The sequence below is a fragment of the Corythoichthys intestinalis genome, chromosome 11 (genome assembly GCF_030265065.1).
Source record: "Corythoichthys intestinalis isolate RoL2023-P3 chromosome 11, ASM3026506v1, whole genome shotgun sequence".
In the NCBI taxonomy this organism is placed as follows: domain Eukaryota; kingdom Metazoa; phylum Chordata; class Actinopteri; order Syngnathiformes; family Syngnathidae; genus Corythoichthys; species Corythoichthys intestinalis.
The window spans coordinates 53,387,284-53,402,508 of NC_080405.1; the positions used below are offsets into that span (position 1 = coordinate 53,387,284).

Below are 15,225 nucleotides of genomic sequence, written 5' to 3' on the forward strand. Positions count from 1 at the left end.
ATCTGATTTATTAATAAAATGGCTTCAAACCATTGTCCTCTTTAGACCGTCGTAAAACTACAAAAAAAAAGTACACAAGCATTGCATTAGCAACAACGTTAGCTTAGCACGCTACACAGGTTCACTTAACATAAACAAAAAGCGTCTCATACAAAAAATATAACATTTCGCTTACTAACATAATATGTACATTCTTTACAACAACCATACTTACGGACAAATCTTGTCCAAGGATCATATAAGCACAACATTATCAGCCCGAGACGTCGTGCAGCCGTAATGAACTGGCAAGAAAAATATAAACCATGTCGCAAAGCGACCACAAGAGTTCGCTGTTGGACAGCACAAAAAGCCTTGCTGTAAAACTTACCAAAAGGCAGAATACTTTCTGAGCGGGACATGTGCGTTAATTGCGTCAAATATTTTAACGTGATTAATTTAAAAAATTAATTACCGCGCGTTAATGCGATAATTTTGACAGCCCTAGTTATTACACTATTTTTTTACACTTTTACGGCAAATATCGGTCATCCGCGTTCTGAACCACTAATAAACGGTTTCGATCCTGAAGAACCCATATCGGTAGATCAATAATTGATACTTTGGCACTGGTATAAAATTCAAATGGATAAATAAACCACATTTTTCTAATCGAATTTAATCGATTAATCGTTGCAGCACTACACACAAGGACACAGGACAGAGGTTGAGTCAACTTTAATCCATTTTAACTGGCTGCACGTGTGATTTAGTTATTGCCACCACCTGTTATGTGCCACAGGTAAGTGACAGGTGCTGTTAATTACACAAATTACAGAAGCATCACATGGTTTTTCAAAGGGTGCCAATACTTTTGTCCGGCCCATTTTTGGAGTTTTGTGTAAAATGATAACGATTGAATTTTTTTCCCCCATTTTCTTTTGTGTTTTTTCATTGCAAGCAAAATAAATGAAGATATTACTACCAAAGCGTTTTTAATAACAATCATTTTCTGGGAGAAATTGAAAATTATCTGACATAATTGCAGGGTTGCTAATACTTTTGGCCAGCAGTGTACATATTTGTTCACTTCCTGTTGATATCGGGTCTCTTCCTGTTGATTTTGAGGCATTTTGGGGTCATTTTCTGTTGCTTTGCACCATGTCCTGTTGATTATTGGCCATTTTGTGGTCACTTGTTCATATTGGGGAACTTCCTGTTGATTTTGGTAATTTTGGGGTCACTTTCTGTTGATATTGGGTCACTTCCTCTTGACACAAAGTCACTTCCTATTCATCTGGGGTCATTTCAGGGTCACTTCTTCATTCATTTTAACATTCGATCAACTACCCCTCCCAAATAAAATGGATTGGACTTTTACCTTGGTCAATAGTGGCTAACGAGTTCAACACGCGCTCTATGAAGTGTTGAAATTACTAAAACACACTTTGTAAGTTTATAAATCATAATACAATAGTCATGTAATTGTCACTTGACAACTAAAAAAATATATACAAGAGGATTAATTTTATTTATTTATTTATTTAAACCCACGTTGCCCAGGTGTGGCTGAGCTAGCAATAACTTGACATCAATAATAAAAGACGATTCAGACCTCTGGTCACAAAAAGGACTTGGCTTGGTCTTTTTTGCAATTTAACCATGAAGCAGATGGACTGTGTAGTACAATATGTATTATATTAAAAGGAACAGTATTAATTGGGTGAGTATTTTGATATAAGAAAGAGTTAAATGGTGTTTTAGACAGTACAACGTTGATTCCGTTTTAAATTTGATACAGTACATAAGCCAACAGTGCCCCCTTGTGGATCAATGTTTGTCTTATTATTCCCCTTTGTTAGGTTGAATGAACGTTCACTCTTTCACTGCCATTGACTTTGGTCGAGTCCAAAAATTTAGAACTTCCTAGTTGAAATAATTTGGACGTCTACTGCTGCCAACAGGTGTTTTCAGCATCAATTTCCCTCTTTTACAAACAATTAAGGTTTGAAATCTCGGGTCGGGTACCATACGATAGGATTTGCAATACAAGGTTTACGATAACGATGATCTCACAATCGGATCGATTCGTGGGTCAGGAAGTCATTCTACACGAAACAATATATTGATTTTTGGTCACTTCCTGTTGATTTTGATGGCATTTCTGGGTCATTTCCTGTTTATTTTGGAGCATTTACAGGTCACTTCCAGTTGATTTTGAGTCACTTCCTCTTCATTTGGTGAAATTCCTGTCCAGTAACCCAAAATGAACATTTATTGACCTAGAAATGCCCCCAAAACCGGGAAGACAGGCTGTGAATGCTCTATTTGACTGCCATTGACAGCGCTAGACGTCCAATCTGTCTTTGACCCTCCCAGTCAAAATGAATTAGACGTCTAGCGCCGTCAATGGCAGCCAATGAGCTAATACTGACACTAAGCTAGTGGAAGATTTTGGTTATTATTATTTATTTATTTTCATTATTATAGTCGCGATTAAATGCGATTTTTATGTATTAATTTAATGTGATTTTTATGATCTTCATGTGATGTAAAGCACTTTGAATTGCCTTGTGTTGAATTGTGCTACAGTGGGGCAAATAAGTATTTAGTCAACCACTAATTGTGCAAGTTCTCCCACTTGGAAATATTAGAGAGGCCTGTAATTGTCAACATGGTTAAACCTCAACCATGAGAGACAGAATGTGGAAAAAATAACCCAGAAAATCACATTGTTCGATTTTTAAAGAATTTATCTGCAAATCATGGTGGAAAATATGTATTTGGTCAATACCAAAAGTTCATCTCAATACTTTTTTATGTACCCTTTGTTGGCAATAACGGAGGCCAAACGTTTTCTGTAACTCTTAACAAGCTTTACACACACTGTTGCTAGTATTTTGGCCCATTCCTCCATGCAGATCTCCTCTAGAGCAGTGATGTGTAGGGGCTGTCGCAACACGGACGTTCAACTCCCTCCACAGATTTTCTATGGGGTTGAGATCTGGAGACTGGCTAGGCCACTCCAGGACCTTGAAATGCTTCTTACGAAGCCACTCCTTTGTTGCCCTGGCTGTGTGTTTGGGATCATTGTCATGCTGAAAGACCCAGCCACGTCTCATCTTCAATGCCCTTGCTGATGGAAGGAGATTTTCACTCAAAATCTCTCGATACATGGCCTCATTCATTCTTTTCTTTACACAGATCAGTCGTCCTGGTCCCTTTGCAGAAAAACAGCCCCAAAGCATCATTTTTCCACCCCCATGCTTCACAGTGGGTATGGTGTTCTTCGGATGCAATTGAGTATTCTTTCTCCGCCAAACACTAGAACCAGTGTTTCTACCAAAAAGTTCTATTTTGGTTTCATCTGACCATAACACATTCTCCCAACCCTCTTCTGGATCATCCAAATGCTCTGTAGCAAACCGCAGACGGGCCTGAACGTGTACTTTCTTCAGCAGGGGGACACGTCTGGCAGTGCAGGATTTGAGTCCCTGGCGGCGCATTGTGTTACTGATATTAGCCTTTGTTACTGTGGTCCCAGCTCTCTGTAGGTCATTCACTAGGCCCCCCCGTGTGGTTCTGGGATTTTTGCTCACCGTTCTTGTTATCATTTTGACGCCACAGGGTGAGATCTTGCATGGAGCCCCAGATCAAGGGAGATTATCAGTGGTCTTGTATGTCTTCCATTTTCTAATAATTGCTCCCACAGTTGATGTCTTTACACCAAGCGTTTTATCTATTGCAGATTCAGTCTTCCCAGCCTGGTGATGGTCTACAATTTTGTCTCTGGTGTCGTTCGACAGCTCTTTGGTCTTGGCCATAATGGAGTTTGGAGTGTGACTGACTGAGATTGTGGACAAGTGTCTTTTATACCGATAATGAGTTAAAACAGGTGCCATTAATACAGGTAACGAGTGGAGCCTCGTTAGACCTCGTTAGAAGAAGCCAGAAATCTTGCTTGTTTGTAGGTGACCAAATACTTATTATCCATTCTAATTTGGAAATAAATTCTTTGAAAATGAAACAATGTGATTTTCTGTTTTTTTTTCCACATTCTGTCTCTCATGGTTGAGGTTTACCCATGTTGACAATTACAGGCCTCTCTAATCTTTTCAAGTAGGAGAACTTGCACAATTGGTGGTTGACTAAATACTTATTTGCCCCACTGTATATAAATAAATTTGCCTTTGCCTTTGTCAAAATCACACAGATGTAAAAAGAGTCTGCTTTAACTAAAATCACCCAAACATTTATAGGTTTTCATATTTTAATGAGGATAGCATGCAAACAATGACAGATCACTCACACGTAACTCCACAAACTGTAGCTGTAAACTTAATTACAAATGGATATTAGCTGAAACAACTTACAGCCTTATGTGGGCCAAATCAGAGTGTAGCTATCCTTTATCCATGTCAGACGTCTGAGGGCACCTGTACGGCAGCTTTATAGAACGACAGTCCAGACAAACCCACCGCTGCCACCAGAGGGCAGTGTATCCTCCACCATTAAACAAAATTCAATACTTTTAGACGTTTTGAGAGTTGGATAGTTGCATTTTTAAAGGGCTACTTCCGATTTATGCAGAAAATCGGGTTACGTCACCAGCATAGGAACGAAAGTAGTTCGTAACCCAGGGACTATTTGTATTCATAACAGTGACACCTTTTTAACATGATATATCAATTCTTGGCAGGAGCATATTCATAGGCGGGGCTAGTGGACAGGCAAGCCAGGCAGTTGCTAGGGCCCCAGCAATTAAAAGGGGCACACGGCAGAAATGACAGGAATCCCAGCAGCCGTAGCAACCTGCGCTCTCCGCTATTAGACCCCACATATTTCGTGAAAAGAGAAACTTAAGTGTGTCAATTTAAGTGTGTAGGTTTATTTTACTTGACGTTTTTTCATTCATACTGTTAAATGTTTTTCTATTAAAACGTTTTAAATAAAATGTACACCATCTTTTTTTACATTGTTTCCTTATTCATTGTGCATTTATGTGTGCAAAAAACAGATTTTTGCAGTGTGTATGCACAAATTGGGGATCCCACTGAGCAGTACATCACCATTTGGATGTATTGTTACACCCCTACTAACAACCACAACACACATTCCGGCATCTTCAGGAGGACACAACTTCACGGACTCTATTTCAATATAAAAGCAAAGCAGCTTACCTTTTGCTCGTCGCTGTCACACAGATGTTTACTCTTGAACTTCCTCTTTCCAGAAGGCTTGTCGTTGGGCTCTGGCGACAGGTCGCCGGCCAGGTATCGGACCGAGCCCGAGCGTGTTAAAGAAGGTCTCCTCGGTGGCGTCTCCGGACTGGAAGCGACGGGACTCGGACATTGAGCCGTCTGGGAATCTGCAATCATCATTTTGGATTGGTTCAGTTTTCTTACTTTTGAAAACAAAACTAAAGCTAGCAATTAAAGCAAACATGTTAGCACATAATCTGAATAAACCTTACGATAAATAGCTATAATTGAGACTTAGCGTCCAAATATTTGGACATCACTTTTTGGATTCATTGGTCAAATTTTTGAGGATCTGCAGATATCAAGTACCAATCCGATACCTTGGCAATCTATTTAAGGTGCATTTGCTATGTGCTAACTTCTTAGTACCTCACTGGAGATGCTTTCTGGGTCTGACAGTATCTAGTCACAAGATATGCAGACAGCCAGTGTTAGCAGCAACAAGTTACAGTTCTCATTTTTGTAGCACTGCAAAGCCACAAATCTGAATAAGCACTGGCCAAGGTTGGTGAATCTTAGTAGTGGACCTCTCTGACTACTGCCATACTCAAAACCATGCATTTTTACTGTACCAATATTGGAAAAAATGAATTAAAAGTCCTGCATGTGAACTTTAATCAGGTTATAGGTCTCATTTTTGTGGCACTGCAAATCCACACATCTGAATAAATACTGGCCAAGGTTGGTGAATCTTAGAAGTAAATCTCTCTGACTCCTGCCATACTCAAAACGTGAACGTTAATCAGGTTACAGTTCTCATTTTTGTTGCACTGCAAAGCCACAAATCTGAATAAGTACTGGCCAAGGTTGGTAAATCTTAGTAGTGGACTTCTCTGATTACTGCCAAACTCAAAACCATACATTTCAGTGTACCAATATTTGGAAAAATTAATTAAAAGTCCTGCATGTGAAGGTTAATCAGGTTACAGTTCTCATTTTTGTGGAACTGTAAATTCACAAATCTAAAGAAGTACTGGGCAATGTAGGTGAATCTTAGTAGTGGACCTCTCTGACAACTGCCATACTCATAACCATGCATTTTTACTGCAACAATATCTGAAGAAAATGAATTAAAAGTCCTGCACGTGAACGTTAATCAGGTTACTGTTCTCAATTTTTGTTGCACTGTAAATCCACAAATCTAAAAAGTGCTGGCCAAAGTTGGTGAATCTTAGTAATGACAACTGCCTTACTCAAAACCATGAATTTTTACTGCACCAATATCTGGAAAAATGAATTAAAAGTCCTGCATGTGAACTTTAATCAGGTTACAATTCTCGTTTTTGTGGCACTGCAAATCGCCAAATCTGAATAAGTACTGGGCAAGGTTGGTGAATCTTAGTAGTGGACCTCTCTGACTACTGTCATACTCAAAACCATGCATTTTTACTGTACCAATATTTGGAAAAATGAATTAAAAGTCCTGCATGTGAACTTTAATCAGGTTATAGGTCTCATTTTTGTGGCACTGCAAATCCACACATCTGAATAAATACTGGCCAAGGTTGGTGAATCTTAGCAGTGGACCTCTCAGATTACTGCCATACTCAAAACCATGCATTTTTACTGTACCAATATCTGGAAAAATGAATTAAAAGTCCTGCACATAAACTTAAATCAGGTTACAGTTCTCATTTTTGTGGCACTGTAATCCACAAATCTGGATAAGTACAGGACAATGTTGGTGAATCTTAGTAGTGGACCTCTCTGACTACTGTCATACTCAAAACATGTTTTTTTTAGCGACCAATACTTGGAAAAATGAATTAAAAGTCCTGCACGTGAACTTTAATCAGGTTACAGTTCTCATTTTTGTGGCACTGTAAATCCACCCATCTGAATAAGTACTGGCCAATGTTGGTGAATCTTAGTAGTGGACCTCTCTGACTACTGCCATACTCAAAACCATCCACTGTTACTGAAACAGTATTTGGAAAAAATGAATTAAAAATTCCTGTGTGTGAACTTAAATCAGGTTACAGTTCTCATTTTTTGCGGCACTGCAAATCCACAAATCTGAACAAGCACTGGCCAATGTTGGTGAATCTTAGTAGTGGACCTCTCTGAGTGCTGCCATACTCAAAACCATGTATTTTTACTGCACCAATATCTGGAAAAATGAATTAAAAGTCCTGCATGTGAACTTTAATCAGGTTACAGTTCACATTTTTGTGGCACTGCAAATCACCAAATCTGAATAAGTACTGGGCAAGGTTGGTGAATCTTAGTAGTGGACCTCTCTGACAACTACTATACTCAAAACCATGCATTTTTACTGCACCAATATCTGGAAAAATGAATTTAAAGTCCTGCATGTGAACTTTAATCAGGTTACAGTTCTCATTTTTGTGGCACTGCAAAGTGCAAACCCACAAATCTGAATAAGTACTGGCCAATGTGGGTGAATCTTAGTAGTGGACCTCTCTGACTACTGCCATACTCAAAACCATGAATTTTTACAGTACCAGTATTTGGGAAAATGAATTAAAAGTCCTGCACGTGAACTTTAATCAGGTTACAGTTCTCGTTTTTGTGGCACTGCAAATCCACAAATCTGAACAAGTACTGGCCAATGTTGGTGAATCTTAGTAGTGGACCTCTCCGAGTACTGCCATACTCAAAACCATGCATGTTTTCGATGCCAATTTTTGGAAAAATGAATTAAAAGTCCTGCATGTGAACTTTAATTAGGGTACAGTAATCATTTTTGTGGCACTGCAAATTAGTGCTGCAACGATTAATCGATTAACTCGAGTACTCGATTAGAAAAAAATATCTGAATTAAATTTAGTTGCTTCGAGTATTCATTTAATTAAAATGGCGTTGTAATGGTTTATTTTGAAAGTGTTTGCATATGGATTAAGTGACTAGGGTGGATACACTGCCCTCTGGTCTGCCTCTTTTCACATGGCTGAATCCAACTGCTCCCTGTTAAGACCAACGTAAGCTAAGTTTTTATTTGAGCTAATGTTTTTTAATGCATTCATAATTTAGTTTATTGGTATATTTAGTCGTTTTTTGTAGGAATATGTGTCTGAAACATTTGTTAAGAGCATTGTGAAAAAACTTTAGCATTTTATAGCATTTAAGCTAGCAGACTTTTTCTATGTAAATTAGCCAATTGTTCTTTTGTTGTACATAGATCCTCATTAAAAAAAAAAATATATATATATATATATATATATATATATACCGTTTGAGGCTCAGCTCAGGTATTTTAATTTTTCATGTTCCTTATCCGATGACTCGATTATTCGAACTTACTAGTCCATCGATTAATCGACTACTAAAATATTCGATAGCTGCAGCCCTACTGCAAATCCACAAATCTGAATAAGTACTGGCCAATGTTGGTGAATCTTAGTTGTGGACCTCTCTGACTATAGCCATACTCAAAACCATACATTGCTACTGAAAGGGTGAATACTTTGCCGAGGTATTGACAGATCCAAAGAATCAGGTGACTCGGACTAGGCTCTAAAAATACATTTTTCATGAAACATACCCGCCGCGATTCCGCTGTCGGACTCGTCAAGGTGCTCTCCGTCTTCCAGTTTGTCCTTCTCCGTGATGTACTCCCCCGTCTGGTACTTTCTGTTACGGCAGTGCCTCCGTCTTTTATGCGGCGGGGCGTCATCGTCGTCGTCCTCCGCCTTGCCCTTGCCTCTGACGTCCCGCTCTGACAAGCGGTTGGAGCGAGGCCTCCCTCTCGGACGGCGGGCCGGCGTCCGCGGGGGCGAAGGGGCGCGATGAGGAGGAGGCGGAGGGGGGGAAGGCGTGGCGAAGCCCCAGAGGTCTAGTCTGGCGTCGTCCGTACGTCGCCGTCCTCTCCTCAACCTCGTCTCTTTAACGACGGCCTCCTTAGTGGTCGCGGCCGACTTCAAGGCACGAGTGTCTTCGCCCTCAGGACTGCTGCTGCCATCTGTAACCCATTAAATCCCATTTGACTGTTAGTGCCGTGCGCGCAGGTGCCGCTGACACATCGGAGGGATTCAGATTTTCATTTTTTTGGACCGTAAACAGTAAAGATGTCCCGATCACATACCGTCTTTCGCAGTCTGCTCTTTGCTCGGTGAGGAAAGTCGTTGCTCCAGTTCTGATGTTTGATGTTTTTTCTGTTGAAGAAACCCAGAAGACAGAATTGATGTTATCAGAGGCAAAGATTCCAGCACTACTCGCTAAACGATTGAGGTTTTCCGGTTTTAGTTGAAATTTCAGGACGAACCTTTAACCAGTGCTGTTTTCGTCAGTAATGACGATAACGAGAATATTCTTATTTTTTTCCCCATTGTTTTTTCACAAGACAATAACGAGCTAAAAATGTGTCTTGGGAGACTAAAACATAATGAGACCGATGCCACGAGAACGAGATGAAAATTCGCCATAGTTTTCGTCATAAATTCACAATGTGTGATATTTTCTTTTTGTATGTGTAGTTAGCACGCATTTAGCAGTGTTTGGTGGTGTCACTCATGTGACATGCTGCGCCCCCTCTCTCCCAACTCATCAGTGTGTTGTCTCCATGCAGGCTATCACACATGGTAACATTTGTTTTCTTGGACACAGAGAATATGCAATGTTGCTTTAGCCTTTGAAAGTCTAAAAGTTCCCAAGACCTCATATATTTTTACCAAAATTTCATAACTTTCCACAAACTTTCACTATCTTCACCGAAATTCTACCATTTTGGACCAAACTTTTACCATATTTGACCAAAACTTTACCAAAATTATAAAAAAATTTATGGAAACGCCACCATTTTTAACTAAAACTTCACAAATTTTCCTGAAATTTCATACTTTTCCACCAAAATTTCACAATTTTCACTGAAATTGTAATAATTTTGACCATAACGCCACAATTTTTGACCAAAACAAAACAAATGTTTACTGAAAATTCAAGATTTTCCACCAAAATTTCACAATTTTTACTTAAATTATTTACCAAAACTTGACAAACGTCTACTTAAATGTCAGAAATTTTCATACATATTTTAATGTTCCACCAACATTTCCACTTTTTTCCCCATTTTTGACCAACACTTTACAAATCTTTACTTAAATCTCATAATTTTCCACCAAAATTTTACCATTTTCCCCAAAATGTTACCACTTTTGACCAAAACTTCACACATTTTTTAAAATGAAATTTCATAATTTCCCACCGAAATTTCACAATGTTCAACAAAGTATCACCATTTCACCAAAATTTAACCATTTTGACCAAAACAAATTTCTACCTAAATGTCAGAATTGTTGATACAAATTTAAATTTTCGACCAAACTTTCACCATTTTGACCGAAATTTTACCATTTTGACCGAAATGTCAAACTTTTTGACTAAAACTTCACATACTTTTAACTGAAATTTCATAATTATCCGGTAAAACCACACTTTTTTACCAAAATGTCACAATTTTTTGCCAGAATGTCACTCAAATTTCATAATTTTCCACCAGAATTTCACAATTATAACTGAAATGTCACCATTTTTGACCAAAACTTCACTAAAATTCCAGAATTTTCAACCAAAATTTCACAATTTTTCACTGAAATTTTACTATTTTTGGACATAACAATTTTTGACCAAAACTTCACAACTTTTACTGAAATTTCATAATTTTCCACCAAAGTTTCACCATTTTCACCAAAATGTTACCTTTTTTAACCAAAAGTCACCTTTTCATTGCAAAATGTCACCAATCTTCACTCATATGTCAACATTTTTCACCAAAAAATCCCCATTTTTGACTAAAACTTAAACTTTTACTGAAACTTCATAATTTTCGACCAGTTTCACCATTTTCGCCGAAATATTACCATTTTTGACCAAAACGTTACTGTTTTTTAGCAAAATGTCACAATTTTGAAGCAAAACGTCACATATCTTCACTATATTGTTAAAACTTTTTGACCAACACATCAATTTTCACCAAAATTTTACCATTTTTGACCAAAACGTCACCATTTTTGACCAAAAACACTAACCTTAACAGCACTACAACCTCAGGTGACCTTAATTGCACCTTCTCTGAACTTTTGAGTGTTCATTTCCTGACAGTTCTTTTTGCTTAATGGCAAAAATGAACAATAATCGATTGGATTCAACACAAATTTTAGCATTGACAGCGCTACGGCCACTGACGTTAATTTTTAAATTTAGGTCCATCGTTTTTGTGAGATGAACGAACCCAAATTTCGATCAAAGTTCAAGACTTTACCTTTTTTGGGGAAGACACTTTGGTTGGTGTGACGTCTTTTTCCTTCTCTTTTGTGTTCTTAGCCGGTGACTTCTCCTTAGACGGCTTCTTAGGACTAAGTTTCTTCTGTTTTTTGGTTGGCCACTCCTCTTTGGTTACATTTGTTTTCTTATCGTCGCCCCGATCCGGGGATCTGCCCGACAGAATAGATGCAACTAAACCTCCTAGGTTTTCGTCACGCGGTCCGTCCGACTCTCTGCTGTCTTTTTTCAGCACCTCCCCCTCCAACACTTGGGCTAGTTTGCTATCCAGCCTGTTACCGTTGGTGGATGCGTTGCTTCTGAGGCTATGAGGCTGTCCAAACAGCTTGGAGATATCGTGTTTATGTTCTCCCTGATAGGTTTGTATTTCTGGGTTATCCTCCAAAGTCTCGGTAAGTTTTGACCTATCCAGCTTTTTCCTGGATGAAGTCACGTCCCCTTGAAGCAGCACTCCGGGCCAGTTTTCCGCGGACCGGAACGCCGGGGGTTCGTACTGAGAGGCCTGTTTGGACGGGATGTCTTTATGAGAAGTCAGACCGTTGTCTTTTCTGGACACGACAGCACGAGCGTCGGCCGTCAACGCGGCGGTCTCGAAGTCTTGCTGCTTCACGATGGACGCAAGGTTAGTGAGCGGAGACGGTTTCTCCCACGAAGGTTCCGTAGGCATGGATGGACTGGCAAACTTGGAAATTTCCACGGTTCCTTTAGCCGTCGGGGGAGCCGGAGCGATTTTCCTTAGAGCCGAGGACGCTTGAAGCGGAGGGTAGTTGGACTGTTGCCACGCAGAGTACGGACCTGCCGCTTTGCCGGGTTTTGTATCGGCGGTGCTTGAGAGAGCCGTCATCAGGGCTCCTTTTGGAGGACAGTTCTTGGAGACGGCTGCGCTCGTGGTTTTAACGTGCTTGACACTCGTATGCTTTAGCGAGGGAGGCCTCTTTGCCACTTGTTCTCCTTGATCGATTATCGAGATGTATTCCTGTTTGGCAAAGCTCTGGAACTCATCCGCAAAAGTTCCTTTTCCGTCTTTGCCGCGAAGCGTAGAGGCCAGGATGGGACTAGCCACGCCTACGTAAGTTCCGGGAATATTTTTGATAGGTTCTTGTGAAGGTCCCTTAGTCCAAGTTGGTTTGAGTTCAGAAGCTTGGTGATTCTGAGGCCGGATCGGCTGTTTTTGATGCGATCCGTTTCTCTGAGTGTTGGGCAAAATAGGGTATTGCGTAGCTGCGCCGTACGTCGTCGAATGAGTCCTCTTTGAGTTCGTAAAGTCGATTTTCGTCGACTCGTTGTTTTGAGGCTCCTTCGTCGAAGGCGGAGGGTCGTTTGTGCATTTGGGACGTTTGGATTTCGCCGACAAATCCAGCGGTACGTCTCTCTGCTCGAGCGAACTCGCCACTCTGTGGTCCTCGGTTTTCAGAGCGTCAATGGCGAGCTTGTCGAGACTGAGGCTCTTCTCCACGTGGTTTAGGAGTCGACTCTGAGAGGCGATGGTGGCTAGCGCGGAACCGCAGCAAATGGCAGCAGTGGGCGACAACGTGTAGCGGGTGGGGGTGGTGGAGTTTAGCGATGGGTGCTGCAAGGGGAGGGCGATCCCCGGCGAGGGTATGGACTTGCGCTCCCCAGCGGATTTGGCGTTCTTGCCGGACGAATGGTTGGCTTTAATTTTAGCGGCTTTTTTCTCCGGGATCCGGCTCATGGAAAAGGGATAGTGATAGGTCCGCATGAGCGGCGTCCCTGCTACACCTGAGGTTTGAGGTTGAATGTCTTTAGGAAACTGGCTGGCTGTAGCGTCTCTCAGAGCTGCGATCTGCTCCAATGCTGGTGGGAGAGTGATTTTACAAAGGGGGGAGGACAAATCGGGGGAAGGCAGGAAGGCAACTGGCTGGGCTGGTTTGAACAAGGAGCACTGGAAACCAGGTGGAGCAGATGGAGCGGATTTCTTGCCGTGACCGGGATTGGCGACAGAGTCCTCCCGACTGACTTTCACGCCGGCAGAGCGCCGCAAGGCCCCCGCGCTGTCGGCCTTGAGTTTAGCGGCCTCTACCGCTCTTTTGTCTGTCCTTTTCTCAGCGCCGGCGGGGGCCGAGCTTGACATTGGCTCATTGTTGAGCTGCCGGGGTGGAGAAAGCTCCGGGCTGTGGTTGTAATTACCGGTGTCCGGGCAGGCTCGCGCCGTCTTACAGTCTGTTGTCGGAGCGGTCTTGTTTTGCTGACCGAGGGTAACGTCGCCTCGAAATTCGAGGGGCAGCGTTTGGGGAGGATTTCCCACCATGCTCGTGGAGCCTTTATTCGGAGCACTGATCTCTCTGCTCACCGTGCCTCCATCCCCTACATTCATTAGTGAAGAATCCACCTAGGTAATAAAGCACAAGAGTCGAAGCGGCCATTTTTAATGAGCTACTCCCATATATTAAACCGGCCGTGATTGAAAAAAGACATACCTGCATAGGTGTTTCTTTAACACGACATGCCTCAAAAGGTAGCCGAGTCTGTCTGACGTGTGTTTTTCTTGAAATACAAGGATAAGCTGCAAAGACAAAGACATTTCATGACCGCGTACTTTCAGGAAAACTTCCTTTCTACATATTGCCTCTGAGACCAAGCGTGATACAATTGCTTGAGCAATGAGAGCGTTTTATATAGGGTTGGGCATCGTTCGAAATTGAACGGTTCCGATTACGATTACACGTTTCGATTCCGGTTCCGAACGATTCTCGATTCTGATTATTTTGAGGCAGGGTAAAAAAAAAAATGGCATGGTTTATTTTAAAGTAGGGCTGTCAAAATTATCGCGTTAACGGGCGGTAATTAATTTTTTAAATTAATCATGTTAAAATATTTGATGCAATTAATGCACATGCACCGCTCAAACAGATTAAAATGACAGTACAGTTTAATGTTCGCTTGTTACTTGTTTTTTGGCGCCCTCTGCTGGCACTTGGGTCAAACTGATTTTATGTGTTACACCATGAGTGAGCATGGTGTACCGTATTTTTCGGACTATAAGTCGCGTTTTTTTTCATATTTTGGCTGGGGGTGCGACTTATACTCAGGAGCGACTTATGTGTGGAATTATTAACACATTATGATATAATTTCACATGTTATTTTGGTGTTTTGCAGTGACACTGATGGTTTTGTAAAGTTGTTAGCATGTTCTTATGCTATAGTTATCTGAATAACTCTTTATAGCTATGGCCACGTTCGCGTTCTGCCTTTGGCAGTGTATGTTCAATTGTATTATTGACTTTTTTATCTTGAAATGGATGCATTTAGTTTGTGGCGCTTTCATGCCCACGTGAGGGCGCACTCGCACTTGTTTACGTGGAGAAGAGTGCTCACACGCCAGAAGAAGACGGACAGCTACGTAGCTCTGAGTGAGTGGGCGAGTTACAGCGAGAGAGAATAGACGGCTGCGAGCCTACTTTCATTGTTTATGCTTTAAAATCATCTCTACAGAGGCAACGCCTGCGTGTAGCATCTTTTCTGTTGTTGTTGTGTGTTTTCCACCCGCGATCGGACACTTAAAGCCAGTTGTGTGGTTGTTTGAACAATGTGCTAATGATAGCGAACGCATGCTAACCTGTTACTTATTACTAATAGTACCTAATTATCATTTATTTATGTTGATGCGAACCTGTTTTCTATCAAGGACCAAATTGATTCAGTAAATTATACGGACGTCCAGCATTGTCTTTTAGGAGTTCGCTGTACAGCCAGGACCGAGCTGTAGCGTAGGACAGTATATT

At 41.0% G+C, this 15,225-nt stretch overlaps 1 protein-coding gene across 2 annotated transcripts in view; it reads right to left on the bottom strand.

The window, feature by feature from the left end:
• The window catches only part of bcorl1 (BCL6 corepressor-like 1), a 54,851-nt gene that overhangs the window by 11,861 nt on the left and 27,765 nt on the right, over window positions 1-15,225 (bottom strand). For both annotated transcript variants that reach the window (XM_057850974.1, XM_057850975.1), the window contains 5 exons: window positions 13,919-14,004; window positions 11,461-13,830; window positions 9,286-9,355; window positions 8,746-9,162; window positions 5,160-5,347 (listed from right to left, as the gene is read on the bottom strand). In XM_057850974.1, the coding sequence (XP_057706957.1) occupies window positions 5,160-5,347; window positions 8,746-9,162; window positions 9,286-9,355; window positions 11,461-13,830; window positions 13,919-14,004 (3,131 nt within the window). The remainder of the gene's footprint in view (window positions 1-5,159; window positions 5,348-8,745; window positions 9,163-9,285; window positions 9,356-11,460; window positions 13,831-13,918; window positions 14,005-15,225) is intronic.